Raw genomic sequence first — 16,819 nt, 5'->3', positions numbered from 1 at the left:
CACGTCGCTAGCAAACTCCACCAACATCAAATGTCACTAATAAACCGTATCCAATGGGCACTGAACAAGTAAATACATGAACGGTAGACTACTGTAATCTAACAGCCTACCTCTTTACCTTCTTTAAATGGCCGATTGGGAAAGTAACTTCCGGTTCCGGACTTCAACGAACGACCTCATCTTAATGTCGTCACGCAGCCTTTTCTGCAAAAATATAAACAGAAATCAACACAGCAGGCCTGAGCAGACGGAGAGCATTTGAAATAAAGTATGTCTATGATAACATTTAGCAGGATTGCAAAGCTACTTTTCTGTTTAGCTTTGATATTTGTAGCTATCTTTTGTGCTGTAAAACCCTTAACGTTGGAGACATAAAACGAGAACACAGTAGTTTGTGGCTCGCATTATTCCTGCAAGCTCTCTTACTAGTAGCGTGATTTATATCTACGGTATAGTCATGTCACAGTATTACAAAATTAGCTTGTTTTGTGCATCATGACGTCTGGTACTTAGTAAACAAACAAATGTTTAAAAAAACTGCCGTTGGTCAGCGATGCAGTTAGCTCAGTCAACATGGTCATACCCACATTTCTGCCTAATCTTTTTCTGCTTAATCTTGGTCAAAGATAATTGTATACTGTCTTGTTGTGGAGTTAACGCCTTGTTTTTCTGAATATTCCAGGTAACCAAAAACTCTAGCAACACACGTACTGAAAGTTACACAACGCTTAGTTATTTAATTTCAGCACACAACGCAATCAAGGCTGCAGTTGTCAGTGCCAGATCATCATGGCAGAAATGGAGGAGGACATAGCAGACCAGGTGCCTGCCGAGGAAGATGACGATGAGTCCGAGAGGGATGAAGATGAGAGGGAGTTTGACTGGGTGGTTGGGGAAGACGATGTGGATGATGTGGAAGAGGATGATGAAGAGGAGGATGACCCTCCTCTGGATAGTGAGGCTGCTGGGTCATTGGAGTTTGACGCCCCAGCAGAGCGCAGTGGTCACATATCAGTGGTGGATGGAAACTGCATGTATGTCTGGGGCGGGTACAAGGTAAGCCAATTATATACACAATGTACAAAACCTGAAACATTCTTATGTATCATAATATATCTATTATAATGTATCTCTTTGACTCTATTAGAATTCGCTGTCTCATGGATCTTTTGACTTATACTTGCCCAAAAATGAGATTTGGATATACAACATGGAGACAGGAGGATGGTAACTTCTTTGCTCTCTTTTTACACACGCTTTTTTACATAAACAAACAAAAAATATATTAGATACTATAAATGATGTATCACACAATAACTCACAGGAAGAAGTGTGTGACCAGCGGCAACCAGCACTCATCCATGTCAGGCAGCTGTGGAGTGTGTGTGGACGGAGTGCTTTATCTGTTTGGAGGACACCACGCCAGAGGGAACACTAACCGGGTGAGCACAGTGTTTGTCTGAATGCAAAAATATATAAATACTGTTGTGTGTGTGGGACAGAAAGAGCCTGTACACTGAGTGAGGTGATTTACTTGTTTCTGTTCTTGTGTGTGCGTGTGTAGATCTATCGTCTGCCCCTGAGAGCTCCAGAGCTGTCCTGGGAAGAGATGAAAGATTTGAAGGGCCTGCCACCCTCCTGCAAGGACAAGCTGGGATGCTGGGTTCACAAGAACAGGTATGGGTCCACACAGGCATGAAAGGGTGCATAGTACGTTGTCACAGTTTGTTATAGATCCTAATTGCCTGAAAGGGAACATCTAAACACTCTGAACTGAGTAGTTACAGGTGACAACGCTGAGAGTGTATGTGTCAGTAAATGTGTGCCTCGCTCTTGCTCTGCTCCAAGGCTAATTTTCTTCGGAGGTTACGGCTACGTTGCACAGGGGCCTCATAGAGGGACGTTTGAGTACGACGAAAGTTCCTCCTTCATGGTCAGTGCCAAGATGTCATTCCCTGAATTTTGTACCAAGAATGTTAGCAAAACATGTATTTTTTCTTTATCTAAAAGCATGAAAAGTTACAAAACACTTTTTAATGTCCCTTTGTGCTTGTTGTGTTAGGGGGACCACCCTGGGCGTGGCTGGAACAACCACATCCACATTCTAGACCTGGAGACGTCGTCATGGAGCCAGCCTATCACAAAAGTAACTATGCTCAAGTAGACTATTGAGATGCATCCCTGTGTGTTGGCTGACATTCTGTTCCGTTGTGTGAGACTTCTATACGTCCTATGTGTTCTCTTCCTGTGTGTCTGTCGCAGGGAAATGCTCCCTCTCCCCGGGCAGCACACGCGTGTGCCGTGGTGGGCAACCGAGGTTACGTATTTGGGGGGCGATACAGGGTGAGGAGGACTACCCGTTCACTTGTAGGGGTGGAGAGACCAAGTATATTGCTAAATCAAGTGGATTTATGCCGCATTCATTTCTCCTCTCCCTTTCTCCAGGATTACCGTCTGAATGATCTGTACTACATTGACCTGGACACCTGGGAGTGGCATGAGATGTAAGTTTGGTGTCAACGTTTTCCGACATGAACATCTGCTCTCACCAGTGGCCTCCAACCCATCTACTTCCTTCAAATCCGCCTTTTAACTTCCTTAGGAGCGTTCCACAGCAGGGGCCAGTGGGGCGGTCCTGGCATTCTTTCACCCCTGTGTCACCTGACCACATCTTCCTGTTTGGAGGATTCACCACTGTCAGAGAGACATTAAGTTAGTCTTTTAATATGACAATTTGTTATGTTTATTTACAGTATATAACCTTCATCAATCAAGGCAGTATCTGAGAGGGGACCAGCAAACAGGTTTAAAACGGTTTCTCTGTCTCTCTTCAGGTGATGCTTGGCTGTACTGTGTCAGTAAGAACGAGTGGAAGCCTTTTAAGCACGGCCACACAGAGTCTCCCCGGTACAGCACAAGTTCTCTCACAGTCACAAGTCCCAGATGAAACACATTATTGCAATATAATGTCACATCATGTATTACTGTACTTCAAGGAGTTTGTTGAGATAAAATAATGATGTAGTATAGGTTAATGTGTGTCAGTTTGTAACTGTGTGTGTGTGTGTGTGTGTGTGTGTGTGTTTTTCTCAGGCTATGGCACACAGCATGTCCAGGTCCTGATGGGGAGGTGTTTGTGTTCGGGGGCTGTGCCAACAACCTGCTGTCCCAACACAGGGCTGTGAGTAACTCTTAAATGGGAAGCAAACAGTCACCATAGAAAAAAACAAATATCTTTGTGGTTTAGTTGTTTGTTCACTTAATAGTTCTTCTGACAGGAGCTGCTTTCTCCTCAGGCTCACAGCAACGAGCTGCTGGTCTTTACTGTCCAACCTAAGTCTCTGATGAGGTGAGAATTAGCAGAGGAAAACACCCTTTTTAGAGATTTATTTTTGATATTGTCTGTTTCACAAAACTGCTGTTAAGCTGGACCTAAATATTTATTTTAAACCGTCCTGACCCTCTTCCTCCTCCGTCTCCATGCTGCAGGGTCTGTGTGGAGGCAGCGCTGCAGCACAGGGAGCGGCTGGCCTCCTCCTGGGACTGCCTGCCCAAACATTTGCTGCACTGCCTCCAGCAGAGGATGGGTGACCTTAACACACTGGGCTCCTAGGAGCGTATCCACTACTGTGTATGTGTGTGTGTGTGTGTGTGTGTGTGTGAGTGAGAGAGATTGTAAGAAAGATCAATGGCTGCCATTACCCTAAATGGAAAGAAACGAGAACCAGTCTTTAGGATGCTAGGAGGAAGTGTATTTCAGATGAATTGCGTGTGTGGGCATGTTTAACTGTCCTTGTGGGGACCGGAGATCCCCTCAAGAATAGCAGAGTAGGAAAATAATTTATTTGTGAGGACATTTTCTTGGTCTTCACAAGTTCAAGTGCTATTTCTAGGGAGTTTTAGGGTTAGATTTACATTCAGGGTTAGGAGTTGGTGATAGTTTTAGGGTTAGGATTCAGTTTAGGTTTTTGGGTTAAGGTTAGGTCTTGGAGTGAAAACAGGATTTTGAATGGGACTGAATTGAGTCCCCACAAGAATAGTAAAACGAAGCTTTGTGTGTGTATAATGTACAGTAGCAATAGTGGACTGCCACAAACCTGTTTGAAGAGAACTGCCCACTGATAGTTCCCACCATTGAGACATGGGGGGATAGTCAGAACCTCTCTGTCAATAATATGTAGAACTACTAGGGACTGTTGGTGGACTGATGGAGATTCTGAGTCCGCCGGATCAGACCTGCATATACTACTGTTATAGCACAGTGAGCTGCTTGGACTATCACTGTTGTCTGACTTAGCCAGACAAATCAAATTGTTCAAATTTAGCAACAAAGCTTGTTATAGTAGTTGGGTCTACACATAGTGTCTGCCGTGTCCGGTCCAGATATGAGTTCGGAACGAGGCCATGGGGATGTTCTTTGAGTGTCTGTAATGATGTAAATTTTGTATGGCATATATATTTTTGTGTGGAATTATTGTCAGTGTTTCAAAAGTTTCTATTTTTTAAGCTCCTGTGTTCAATATTGCTGGAGAGACTAACAGATTTTACAATAATTCAGCTGTAGCGTCATCTTTTAATTAGTCAGGTTCAGTTAAACAGCACTACATCAATGAGTCACATTTGCACTGAAGACCCCTCTTATCACAAAAGATAAAAGTTATGTTGTTTTTATATCCTGTCTGATTTGCACAGTTTTTTTCCCCTGACATTTTTATTAAGAAATATATTGTACAAAATGTTTAAAATTATGTTTTCATTTCGGAATCGGGAGAGAATAAACAGACAGAATTGAAATCAGAACTTATGCCTGTACATTATTTACGTCCTGGTTTTTAAATATGGACCTCCTTAGAACTATTATTCAGCATGTCAGTCACATGTTGGAGAGGTCTGAAGCACATAGCCACAGTTGTAATGACATTGTGGGGCATTGGTTGATGAGTTCAGTTCTGCTGTCTACAGATCGTCCAGAAGGCGGCAGTGGACATAAAAAGAAGAAACCTGGCATACTACACTTGGAGGCCAAACTTCAGACCTCGCCTTGGTCACTTTGGCCTGTGTTTGTGTCTTATTTCTTTTTGGCTGCCAGCAGGTTGGGGGCTGACACTTTGACCTTGCCTGGCATGTTTCTAGACAGGTCTGTATCCTGGAACACAAGAGGTTAGAGGTGGTTAGATTTATAGAGTGTACGTTTGTTCTGTTACGCAGCCAGTTTGAGATGAGGGGAAAAAAGGGGTAGTAGAAAAATATAAATAAAAACTGGGACAGAGTGGAGGGGAGAGGGGGTTTGGGAGAAAGAAGGGGGAGGATGATGGAAAGTGAGGGGCAGGTATGATGCGCTCAGAGGTGTTGGGCCTACTGTACCTTGACGCTGCGGAATAGGTCCTTCTCTCTAGTGGAGGATTCTCTGGCCTTCATAAAGCTGAACACAGCCGTCCTGGCTGCCTTGCCTTTCTTCTGAGTCCCTGGGGTCAACTTCACCTTATGTCTGACACGGTAAAAACAAACTGGTCATCAAAGTAGAGAAACTTAAAGCATTTTATGTTTCCTTTTCAGATAATACCACAAATACATAGACCTACTTATAGTTTGAGAGGGCAGTGTAGGGTGCACAGACAGGCACAGCAAACAGCAGCACATCTTCAGGGTGAGGTTGACCTGTCAGGGAGGTCAACAAGTTCTCAGCCTCCTGAGAAAACCAACAAAACACAAATTTAACATCCACATACTTTGCCGGAACACCAGTGCCTTTCAGCTGCATGGTCAGCTACATGTTGTATCTAGAAAGAAAGGGTCTTACCTGCCTGAGGGCAGCAAAGAAAGAATGACTTTGAACAGAGGGTGTATGGTGAGGTGTGTTAGGGATGCTAGTGTGTAATGGGGAGCAGGAGGGAGGAGGTGGTGCAGAATAGGCTGAGGATTGGGCACACAGGGTTGAATGCAACAGTCATCGGGAGGGCATTATATCGGGTTGTGTGAGGAGTGCTTGTGGAGGAGATAGTTGTGCATGTATTATTGCATTGCGAGTTGTGACGTAGTCCGGGGAAAGCTTTTCCCTTTTTTCCCCGATTAGCCTCACTAACAAGTGGGTTTTCTTGTGGGCGCAGGGCAGTTTAGTCCCAATCCTGTGAATTCTTGTGCGTGTGGAAATGCTAGTACTTCAATAATTAACACGGCCGTGAGTTCTACAGTCCTTTTTTTTACCGGCAGTATAAGTAGACCGTGACTGATCACACACTCCTGCACAGTAGGTGGCGGTATCGATCCGCCAATCAAACTCATGGATGAAAAAGAAGAAATCGAGTAACTAGTTGATGGCAAACTTTACCTATATATAATCTTATATAATTTAACTTGCTACCGTTACTATTACGTTTTATAGTCTAGACACTGCGCAGTTGAGTCAATTTTAAGGTGAATCGAAAGGATAAGATTGATTTAGGTGAGTAGTTGAATACCATTGATTTCGGTCAAGTAGGCTAGCTTGTTAGCTAGCTAGCGTAGTAAGTTAGCTTGCTAGCTCGGCCGAATACACCATGATATCCAAATTGTCAGTAGCTTACAAAAATATATACGAAGACCCAATAACATAGCTATATAATTATGTAAATACGTTGGTAAAGCATAATGCTTAGTTTGCACACACCCTAAAGTAAATATGTCCTATTGATGATGCACAACATCCTCATTTAATTTTTCTTTTGTCGTAGTGTCCACATGGGCCAGTGAGGGGGCGAGTTGGACGTACGAAGAGGATAGACGCGCTGTCTGCTACATTTCATCCGCAGTTTGCTTCGTACGTTCATCTACATTAGATCACATTTGCGGATTCATGTATGGTTCTGATGGCTTCTCTGGGAGTGACCGAAAAAGATGATACAGGGGAGTATGGTGTTCCCTCAATGGAACTTTTTAATAACGATACAGTTTCCAATATGTTGACCAGCCCCGAGCAGATGGAGGTACTCCAGAGGATGCGTTTTCATGATTGCAGCCAAAAGGAAGGTCAGAGCGTGTCAAGTTTCATCGCAGAGCTGCGGGAGTTGGCGTCTGGCTGTGGCTTCAGTACCCAGCAGGAACTTCTGCTCAGAGACAGAATCCTCTATGGTGTAACTGACAAGTCACTGCAGATAATCCTTTTGACCGAGACAAAGCTCACCCTCCAGTCCGTTGAAGAGAGAGCCCTGGCTGCAGAGGAGGCTGCAGAAGAGGCTGCAGCCAATGCCTGCCCCCAGTCAATGAGAAACATCAGTACCATCCAAGTAGAACTCGATTATGACGATAACAATGAAGGAGTTGAAGAGTGGTTTGAGAGGTCTGAGGCCAGGGATGATGTTGAGGCCATTGACGAGGAGCAGCCTGACATCTCCAGCGGAACCACCCACTGCCCCTTCTGTAGCCGCAGCTTCAGAGGGAAGGCCAAGCTGGAGAGGCACCTCCGAAGTCACACCGGAGAGAAACCCTTTCCCTGCCTCGACTGTGGGAAGAGATTCAGCCAAACCTACCACTTGCAGAGACACCTGCGAAACATCCACAAGCAGGAAAGCCTCGACCCCTGCCACCAGCTGCCTAGCAACGGGACGACGCATCTCGGAGACAATGAAGAGACAGGTGATGATGATGGTGAGGATGAAGACGTGAATGACGTGGCACAGCCTGAGATCCCCACAACCCCCCACTGCTCCATCTGTGACCGCAGCTTCAGAGGGAAGGCCAAGCTGGAGAGGCACCTCCGAAGTCACACCGGAGAGAAACCCTTCCCCTGCCCCGACTGTGGGAAGAGATTCAGCCAAACCTACCACTTGCAGAGACACCTGCGAAACATCCACAACCTGGACACTAACCCTAAAGACACAGAAGATGACGACAATGATGCTAATCGAGAAGAGGAAGCTCCGGGTCACACGACACGGCCGGAGGCCTCCAGGGGACCCCGCCAGTGTTCCATCTGTGCCCAGACCTTCAGAGGAAGAGCAAGGATGGAGAGGCACCTTCGAACTCACACCGGAGAAAAACCTTTCCCCTGCCTTGACTGTGGGAAGAGATTCGGCCAAAACTACCACTTGCAAAGACACCGGAGGGTCCACACCCGGGAGCGGAGGGGATCCAAACGCCCTAAACGCCGGGGCAAGACGTCCCACTCGGAGACGGAGCTCAAAGCGTCCAAGCAGCTGACCCAACACAAGAAGAAGAAACCCTACTTGTGCTCCAGGTGTGATGATAGATTCTCCAGCCTGGAGGAGCTGACGGCTCACCTCCCTAACCACGAAGGGGAGAAGCCTATGATCTGCTCCGACTGCGGGAAGACCTTCCTTAACCACACCAAAATGCTGAGACACCAGAAGCTCCACGTGTCGGGAAAACAGCACCTCTGCAACGAGTGTGGGAAGGTGTTCACCTCCCCGACAGTGCTCATGAAGCACATGCAGACCCACACAGGGGAGAGACCGTACCTCTGTGCAGAGTGCGGCATGACGTTTCGCTACAGCTCCCAATACTACACGCATAAGCGGAAGCACACAGAATCACTGCCTAGATACTCGTGTTCAGACTGCGGTCGAACGTACAGCCGTCTGTCCGATGTTCAAAGGCACCTGAGAACGCACACGGGCGAAAGACCTTATCACTGTCCCTGCTGCGACAAAAGCTTCCACAGGCAAGAACAGCTCACAACTCACACGAGGATTCACACTGGGGAGAAACCCTATGGATGCCATGTCTGTGGCAAGAAGTTCACCCAGAGTGGAGACAAGAGCAGGCACATGAGTAGGTTTCATCCCGACGCCACTTCACAAACATTTTGAGCAAGGCATTGAATGTTCATGTGTTGTTCACAATATCAAACTGTTTTGACATTTGATTTGTTTTGCTAGATGCGTGTACGCTGGTCATACCTTTGTCTGGAAATGTCAAAAGTCTACATTTTGAGTCTGTACTTACTAAAAATTAAATCCTCTTTTGAAAAAAATTTCTTGTCATGAAATAGCAGATACTTTCACTGTGGTAACCAAATAATGGCGTGTGTAGATCAACAACCAGGGGACATCAGGACTCACTTCTGCTCCTGGATTGTCCTGGTCCACATCATCTCCTTCCTGCAGCAAAGACACGACAAACGATTACATTTCAGATGGTTGAAAGTGGTATTTAGGCAGTTTGGGTTGCTGGGAGGGTGAATCTCTCCCTGTACCTTATCCTCCAGTTCAGCAGCTGGTACCTCCATCCCTGTCTCTCCCCCCTCCTTCTCTCCCTCTCCCTGCTGCTCTAGCTTCTTCATGGCCGCCTCCTGGGCACTGGGCTTCTGAGGGGCTTTGGCCGTGGGGGGTTTCCTCCCAGGCTCCTTTCCCTTCTTTCCCTTCTTCACCTTCTCCTCTTTCACCCCTGCAGACTAAGGAAAGATGAAAGGAGACAAAAAGGTTCAAGGGTGGAAATCGTGGTGGTAAACATGCCATCTGTCTCCCACATTCTGCCCGCCCTCTTCCCCCCTCTCCTCCCTTTGCTCACCCCCAGCAGCTTCATCCTCAGCTCACGGTCCTCCTCATCTTGGTCCTTGTACTTTTCCTTGATCTTCTTTAACTTGTTCTGGAAAACACCAGAGCCATAGGGGGAGAGACATGCAGAATCAAGATACTGTGTACTGTACCTCCTTTAGTGTGTGCGGATTGGAGCACTATAGTGTGAGCAGCATCTCCACATGCTTCAGTCACCTGTGTGCACTGCTGTCTTGACAATCACTTAATTCTGGTGGCAACCTAGACTATAACTACTTTTTGCTATATTGAAAACATAGTGAACCGTGATACCACTGTTGTCTTGAATAAAACTCAGAATTTAAAATGAATGTACAACTGTTAAATGGGGACCATGCACAAGTAATGCAATCAAGCCTCTTACCTTCTGGCCTCTCTTCAGAGGCTGCTGGGAGGGGCCACCAGTCCTGGCAGCTCCCTGATTGGCTGCAGAGGGAGGAGGCATGTCTACTTCCTCCTGGGGTTCGGAGCCATCCTGTGTCTGTTTCCTTTTCTTCTCCTCTCTGTGGAGGACACACACACACACATCACAATGATGCAAGTGGGAGTGAGACGGTATTGGTGTTGTATGTTTATTCTTCCTCATGTTAGCTGAGGATTCTCACCTCCGCTGTTTGGCAGTCATGTGTTTCCTTCCATGGGCATCAACCTCAGCCTATAGACACATACATCCCCATCAGCTATGAAGCGTACAGTATGGAAACACTTTATTGTATATGCTGAGAAAAACTAACGCAGTAGCACTCCAGAGTTGCCAACCTCATAGATACAAAGACGGTTTACCTGACTGGAAACCTCGGTTTTGAACCCAGCACTCGGATTTCCCCTGGAGAAAGGGTGTAATGAAGACAGTCGACCGTATTTCAACACACTGATATATCTTGTACTGAAGTTATCACAGAGTGCCATCACACAGGTCCTGCAGTGGTATGGACAGACAGGTGAGGTTGATTTTACCTGGAAGACTGGAGGTGAGACAGTGAGATGGTGGTGTCTGGGAAGCTGATATCAGCACTCTCTACGTCACTCTTCGCCTCCGTTTCCGTCCCTTTTTCCTCCTCGTCCTCGTCATCATCCCCCTCTCCATCCTCTCCATCCTCGATGCTGGCACACTCTGATGACTTTCTCTCTGGTTTGTCTGTGGCCTCTTCTGGAACGCTGGCCAGGTTTCTTCTCTCTCCTTCCTCCTCCTCCTGACTCTCGTCCCCTGCCTTGGGCTCCTTTGTCCCCACCTCGCCATTTTTCTTCATGTCCCCTTCTCCCTGTTCTTCCCCTTCTCCCTCATTGCTGCTGTCATCTCCTAGAAAGAGGAAAATTTACTTTCAGTGATGCCTGTATCCGTTAGGCTTTACAGCAGACACTGAAGAGTGTGTGTGTGTGTGTGTGCGTGCGTGTGTGTGGACGTATACCCAGAAGCTCCTCTCCGTCTTCGAGCAGCTCAGCAGTGCTGGATGTTACTTGCTCCATGTCCTCCTCAATGGTTTTAACCTTCCTCTCTCCACGGTGTCTGAACACACACTGCTCATCCACCTACACACACACACACACACACACACACACACACACACAGACATATCAACCAGACACATATGGAGTAGGGGGAGGGGGGGGGGTCAGATATGGTTAGGGAGTTAGAGTGTGGATCAGGGTTTTAGTCAGTGTGTGTGTTTACCTTAAAAAGGAAGCTGAAGCCCATCATCAGGTAGGAGGGTGGCAGGAAGTTCTTCTTCCCTGAGAAGAGAGAGTTCATTTGTACTCAAATGACTACAGTTACACTGGAGCTCTGTGTCTCACATTTACCAACCTATTCCCTGTTAAACTAACTGGTTATTACATATGTGATTACTCTCAGGACAGCAGGGTAAAAGGGCATACAAAAAAAAATATATATATATTACAAGACGATACAAAATTGTAGACAATGTGCAAAAAACATTCTATATTGTAGATTGTGAAGCTGCATGTAACACTGACCTCGGATCATGAAGCTACCGGTGGTCAGGTACTCTCCTGTGGGGGCTGTCTTAGTTACCTGGACACACAGACATGAAACCCCTTGAACCAGAGTGGTTTTGTGGAACACAATAGCAGCCAGTCTTCTGACCTGGAGGAATGGGATGAGTGTGTGTACTGGAATGTACGGGTATTTGTTTGTGAGTTGACTGACCTGATTGTGGTTGACCCACCAGGCGCTGGTGACCACCTTGGCGTCCCAGGCTGCACTGTAACACACTGCCATGGTGCCTGCCTCTGTCAGGGTACGGGGGGGCAGAGGGTCACCTGGGGGAGAGAGGGAGGGATGAAAGCATCAGTTCTTTCATAGTTCCACTAACACAGTGGGAAGAGGTACGCACATCTTTAACATCGACCAGTTAAGTTCATTAAAGGTTGCTCAGGTTAATCTAGGCCTGTGTTGCTTAGCAGCAGTGGCAGTTCCGGCTCACCTTTGGGGTTTTTGATGACACAGCTGGTGGCTCCATGGAGATCTGCATGGACGTAGACGTCACCTGGGAACACAAACATACACGTTGAGGATCTACACACTGCAAGTTTTGTGGGCTGGATTGTGTGTTTGAGCAGCACTTACCTGCCCTCAGGTAGCGCTTGACAATGATCTCGTTTTGCTGCTGGTCACGTCCAGCGATGATGAGGTAGTTCTCTGAACTGATGAACCAGAGGAACTTCTCAAACCTTGATGAAGATAAACATATTAAACAGACATCTTCTATTGGATCAAATATGAATGAACTGTGGAATCAGTGATTGTTACATGTTAGCTGGTTTAGTAAGCAGATCCAGGCAGCCTGTGAGTGGAAGATCTCTCACCAGTACACCTTCCTTGCCTTCTGGATGGTGGTGACGGTCTGGACTTCCTTCAGGGTCTGTTTGGTCTTTTTCTCAGCTGACTTAAAGGCCTGGAGGGAGATGGAACCACATGAATACACAGTAGGACAGTTCAAATGATCTGCCTCAGGGATTATGAAGATGAGGAACTGAAGGCGGGGGGGGGGGGGGGGGGGGGGGGGGCGTCCTGACCTTCTGAGCTGCCTCCACTGTCTTCTGTTCCTTCTTAGCAGCTGTCCGCTTGTGGTCGTAGTACCTGCCAAAGACATGAAACATTTGGTTCAGAATCCCGTATGGGGGATGGGTATAGGTAGAGCATTTGGCTGCAGATCAACAGGAGTCACGGCTTCAAATCTCCAATGCGTGTTGATTTTGATACAAATGTCATTATAAACAATTTTTCATTCCAGATTGTCTTCATTTTGACGCTTATGAGCATCTGCAAAGCTCTTTCTGATAAATAAGATAAATAAACAAATAACACTGGATTTGCCTTATTGCTACTGAAATCTTGTTATTTTATATTATTGGATACATTAGTATAAAAGAAGTTGAAGTGGTCCCACCTACTTCTTGGCATTTGCGTAAGCTGATAGATTGAGGTCAACATCTACCAGCATGGGTTTGTTCTTCTGCAGCTTGGGCTTCTGACCACGGTCCTTCTTCCCCTTTTTCCCCTTCTGCACCTCAGCCACCTCCTCTTCCTCTTCTAGCTCCTCCTGCTCCTCCTCGGAAATATAGGGGTTTCTAGGGGGAGGCAGAAGCAGAAGTCATACCTTACCAACAGTAACATCCAGATTCCTGTGCCCTAATCGTAACTGATCGTGACCTGAGCAGCAATGCTATTTGGTCAGTGATGTGTTATGATCCTGACCTTAGCAGCATGGTGATGTGATTGGTCTGTAGCTTCAGCTCTTTGATGCAACAGGCCACAGGGTCACCCGCTGCCTGTGCTTCCTTGACAATGATGCCGATCTCTGCCCAGTCTACCTGGTTGGCCAGGGCACTGCGTACCACCTGGAGCGCTCTCTCCACCACCTGCAGGTTCATCTCCACCAGCTCGCCCTTCACACGGTCCACCTCCTGAAATTCAGCACAGTAGAGTGGAATCGATTTATTGACTAAGATTCTGTTTACTTTCAAGTATCCACTGGATTTTACTATATATTTATATATAATATAAAGCATATACTATATGTTTGGCCAATTTGTCTATCTAATGACCTGGGCCTGGTGCAAAGCCTCAAGCCTCTGCACATGGTCCTTCTTGACATTGTCCAATTTCTTTAGAGCCTGCTTCTCCTGATGCAAAGCCTTCACATCGAGTTTCTGACTCTCCATCTTAGAGTAGAACTCATCAACCGCCTGGGGACAGAAGTCAAAGGTCACCAGAGATATTCCTAATACGGAGTGCTACATGCAATTGTGTGTGTATATACAGCATAGTTTTTGATAGTCACCTTATCAAATGAATCAAACTCCACATAGTGGCTCTTGGCATTTTGAGTAAAGAGGAAGGGGTGGAACTCCTCGTAACTACAGGGGGGGAAAAACGATCATCAAGTCTGAACAATAAACAGACATTTTAAAATACCATTAAATAATTTGGCTTGTTTATCAACCCAGGGCAGTGGAACCAAAAGTGACAACTGAGGTAAATTGAACACGTAATAGATTCAGTTAGAAGTAGTTGATAAAGGTAATAGAGGGGACGGGAACTTACGTGAGTAGTTCCTCATTGGGTTGGTCTGGAGCGAGACTGGGTTTCTTTTCACATTTCTGGATAATGTAGCCCTAAAGGGGGGTTATTCATGCATGACATTCAGTTCAAATTTATTTGTCGCTTGATGACATACAAATAATATACAGTCAGTGCATTAAAAAGTGTTCTTATTATAATCAAAAATAGTGTTGAAGACTTGTGTCAGACAATACCTTTCCACTAAAACTCCCTGTCTTCTCCATGTAATCCTCTGCCATCTTTAAGGCTTCCAGAATCTTAGGTGCATCTGTAAACAAAATTCAAATAATATAAATCGCCTCATTACCAGGAGGTCAACTGGTATAAAGAGTCATTAATTACAGTGTTCCCAAACATTGATTTATTTGTGGTGGCCCGCCACAATAAAAATACTTTTTGTCGGAGAGAGGGGGTTATAATGGATACAAATCAGTGTCATAATGTTTTGAATTTTAAAAGGCACTACTTAATATAAAAATTTAAACACCACCGAATTTGTTGGTTTTGAATTCACCTCTTTAAAATTGAAATATGAATTTATTTCAATGTAAAAAAAGGTTAAGAAATTCAGGTTGCTCAAATTCAAACAGTACAATTCAGATCCCGAAAATTCAATACAAAAAATTCAAGCTTCAGAAATTTGAATAGAACAAGATTCAACATCCAATTGCGACATCCAGGATACCAAGGTATTGCTTGCTTCAGACTGGGCCTCTCTCCTTAGACCCCAGGCTGTAATTGTATGACTGATCTGCATGTATGAATGTCACAAATATAATCACATTCATAAAAGTACCATAGCTGTTACCTCGATCAACATTGAACTGGCCATCCAGTTTGATAAAACCAGACAGTCCCACCTCCATTAGACAGTGCTCAATGAGAGTGGCTCCATAAGCTGCAAAAAACAAGAGGACAGGGCCATGTTTAGGTCACACCAGGAATCGACAAGACACGTAACCACATTTCTTAGACAATAGTGCACAGAAGATAAGGCTCTAATGTTCTAGAATCTTCATCAGTGCGTCTACATCTGTATATCCATTTTCCAATGATAGACTAGTAAAGTTGTTTTAACAGTTAATAATCTGAACACTAGAAGATAATCCTAAAACAACACTAGAGTTGAATGAACAGGGTTCAGGTGACTTACGGAGGAGTGGGTTGAGGATTCTCTTCACCTGCTCTCCACTGGGTGCCTGGGAAAGGATCTCTGTCAGTCTGCATTGACACAAACAATCAAACATGAGCTGGAGTCCACACAGATGTACTACTAGCTGGTCCAGACACCTTGGTTACTGTATCCCTCCACTCCTTTTGTCTGTTTTTCAGGCTTGCCCCAATATCTGTGTGAACAGGCTGGCTACCTCTCCAGGCTGATGAGGGGTTCCAGGGGGCGGGCCTTCTCCACAGGGTACCTCTCCCTGACTGCGATCTTCACATCTGCTTCCTCAGCCGTCCGAAAACGCAGCAGGTTCAGAATGGTGTACTCGTGGTCCGCTAGAATGATGTTACCCTTCACACAGGAACGCAAAGGTGAAGGACATAGAAGTCAAGTGGTTGTGTGTGTAGTTTGTCTTGTGTGTGATGCTCTATTTACTTTGGTTGACACTTGTTTTTTGATGTGCTAATATGATTATTGGATTGATTGAAAGACGACTCTCACCCTGTCATAGAGCTCCACAATGAGATGATAAGCAGCCTCGTCTGAGCCAAACTGAAAGTCAACAATCCTGTCAACTCCAAGCTGCTTCACCTGCGTCAGGCGCCTTGACTTCAGGTGCTTTCGACACTAATCAGAGATACAACCACACTTTAAGATCTCATACATCGCAGGTGACCACTGACAGTTGATCAGGGTCTATCTATCTTACCTTCATGGCAAAGCCAGAGGGCATCATATTCTTGGGCCATTCAAAGTCTGTTGAGTGAATACGGATTCCAGACTCGACCAACAGCACCGCTTTCGAGTCAGGCCTTAAAGAGGAACAGAATTTTACCAGAACTACAGCAACTACTAAAACATATCACCACTCATGTGGGTTCAAACTCAAGTGAGGCATATAACACAGGGATGACTGAAGCAACGGATAGACAGGGTGACATTCTTTGACAGATTACCTTAATTGCACTGTATTTTAACAGGCAATTACGTGAAAGATAAGGTCATCATGTGCCACGATTACAACAGATTGCGGAAAGGACAGGTTTACGGGCAACAACTGTTTTGGCAACTATCTACCTGGTTAGCTTGGGAACTGACAGAACAGCTAGACAACCTACTTTTGAAGGCGGATGAGATAGGTCTTGTTGTCGATGTCATACACGTTGTTAACTCTCATTCCAAGATAGCTGAAAGAAGAGAGTACCGTTAGGAGTGCAGGACAATTAGCCTTGAAAACTTGGTTAGCATCTGGTTAGCTAGCTCTAGCTCTGCCACTGTCATGCAGTGCTAAATCAACAAACGACTCACTTGGCATTGATTTCGGCAATGACTGCCCTTATATCCACTGTATTAAACCTGGTTTTCATTGTGAATGTATCCTAAATAGTAGGTAATTGTTATAAATATAGAACGTAGCTAGTCGAAAGTGATCGTCACCATCAGTGCAACACTAACTCGTTAGCTAGTTAACTAGAGCTGTCTACCCACACTTCACGCTCACTGTAAGGGCTACGGATGTTCTACGGAAGCCTGTGTGGA

At 45.6% G+C, this 16,819-nt stretch overlaps 3 protein-coding genes across 4 annotated transcripts; 2 read left to right on the top strand and 1 right to left on the bottom strand.

Annotated features, from left to right (window-relative positions):
* Window positions 1-135: 135 nt before the first annotated feature.
* Window positions 136-4,453, top strand: klhdc2 (kelch domain containing 2). Of its 2 annotated transcripts, none has more exons than XM_062468668.1 (14): window positions 136-268; window positions 683-1,056; window positions 1,148-1,227; window positions 1,325-1,442; window positions 1,565-1,677; window positions 1,849-1,933; window positions 2,063-2,146; window positions 2,263-2,343; window positions 2,446-2,504; window positions 2,603-2,712; window positions 2,835-2,907; window positions 3,094-3,181; window positions 3,297-3,349; window positions 3,490-4,453. In XM_062468668.1, exons 2-14 carry the CDS (start codon window positions 790-792, stop codon window positions 3,611-3,613), a joined length of 1,335 nt encoding a protein of 444 aa, XP_062324652.1. In that variant the 5' UTR covers window positions 136-268; window positions 683-789; the 3' UTR covers window positions 3,614-4,453. The 2 variants fall into 2 exon arrangements, with proteins under 2 accessions (XP_062324652.1, XP_062324651.1); XM_062468667.1 differs by having other exon boundaries at window positions 3,279-3,349.
* Window positions 4,454-4,586: 133 nt separating this feature from the next.
* On the bottom strand, window positions 4,587-16,817 carry LOC134026168 (ribosome quality control complex subunit NEMF-like). The gene is made up of 31 exons (XM_062468658.1): window positions 16,589-16,817; window positions 16,399-16,467; window positions 15,990-16,092; window positions 15,782-15,907; window positions 15,483-15,631; window positions 15,269-15,336; window positions 14,924-15,013; window positions 14,310-14,383; window positions 14,098-14,168; window positions 13,835-13,910; window positions 13,599-13,739; window positions 13,249-13,457; window positions 12,945-13,121; window positions 12,567-12,630; window positions 12,357-12,445; window positions 12,118-12,221; window positions 11,975-12,037; window positions 11,698-11,810; window positions 11,505-11,562; window positions 11,203-11,261; window positions 10,940-11,060; window positions 10,488-10,830; window positions 10,314-10,356; window positions 10,136-10,185; window positions 9,895-10,033; window positions 9,505-9,582; window positions 9,191-9,388; window positions 9,057-9,095; window positions 5,583-5,689; window positions 5,365-5,488; window positions 4,587-5,146 (listed from the first exon to the last, which is right to left on the bottom strand). Exons 1-31 carry the CDS (start codon window positions 16,645-16,647, stop codon window positions 5,069-5,071), a joined length of 3,282 nt encoding a protein of 1,093 aa, XP_062324642.1. The 5' UTR covers window positions 16,648-16,817; the 3' UTR covers window positions 4,587-5,068.
* LOC134026169 (zinc finger protein 436-like) lies at window positions 6,176-8,962 on the top strand. Its single transcript, XM_062468659.1, has 2 exons — window positions 6,176-6,442; window positions 6,711-8,962. The coding sequence occupies exon 2, from the start codon at window positions 6,837-6,839 to the stop codon at window positions 8,802-8,804; it is 1,968 nt and encodes a 655-aa protein (XP_062324643.1). The 5' UTR covers window positions 6,176-6,442; window positions 6,711-6,836; the 3' UTR covers window positions 8,805-8,962.
* Window positions 16,818-16,819: the final 2 nt, after the last annotated feature.

This window comes from Osmerus eperlanus, chromosome 9 (assembly GCF_963692335.1).
Source record: "Osmerus eperlanus chromosome 9, fOsmEpe2.1, whole genome shotgun sequence".
Taxonomy (NCBI): Eukaryota; Metazoa; Chordata; class Actinopteri; order Osmeriformes; family Osmeridae; genus Osmerus; species Osmerus eperlanus.
Note: the sequence above shows the minus strand (reverse complement) of the source record. Positions and strands in the feature narration are given on the sequence as shown.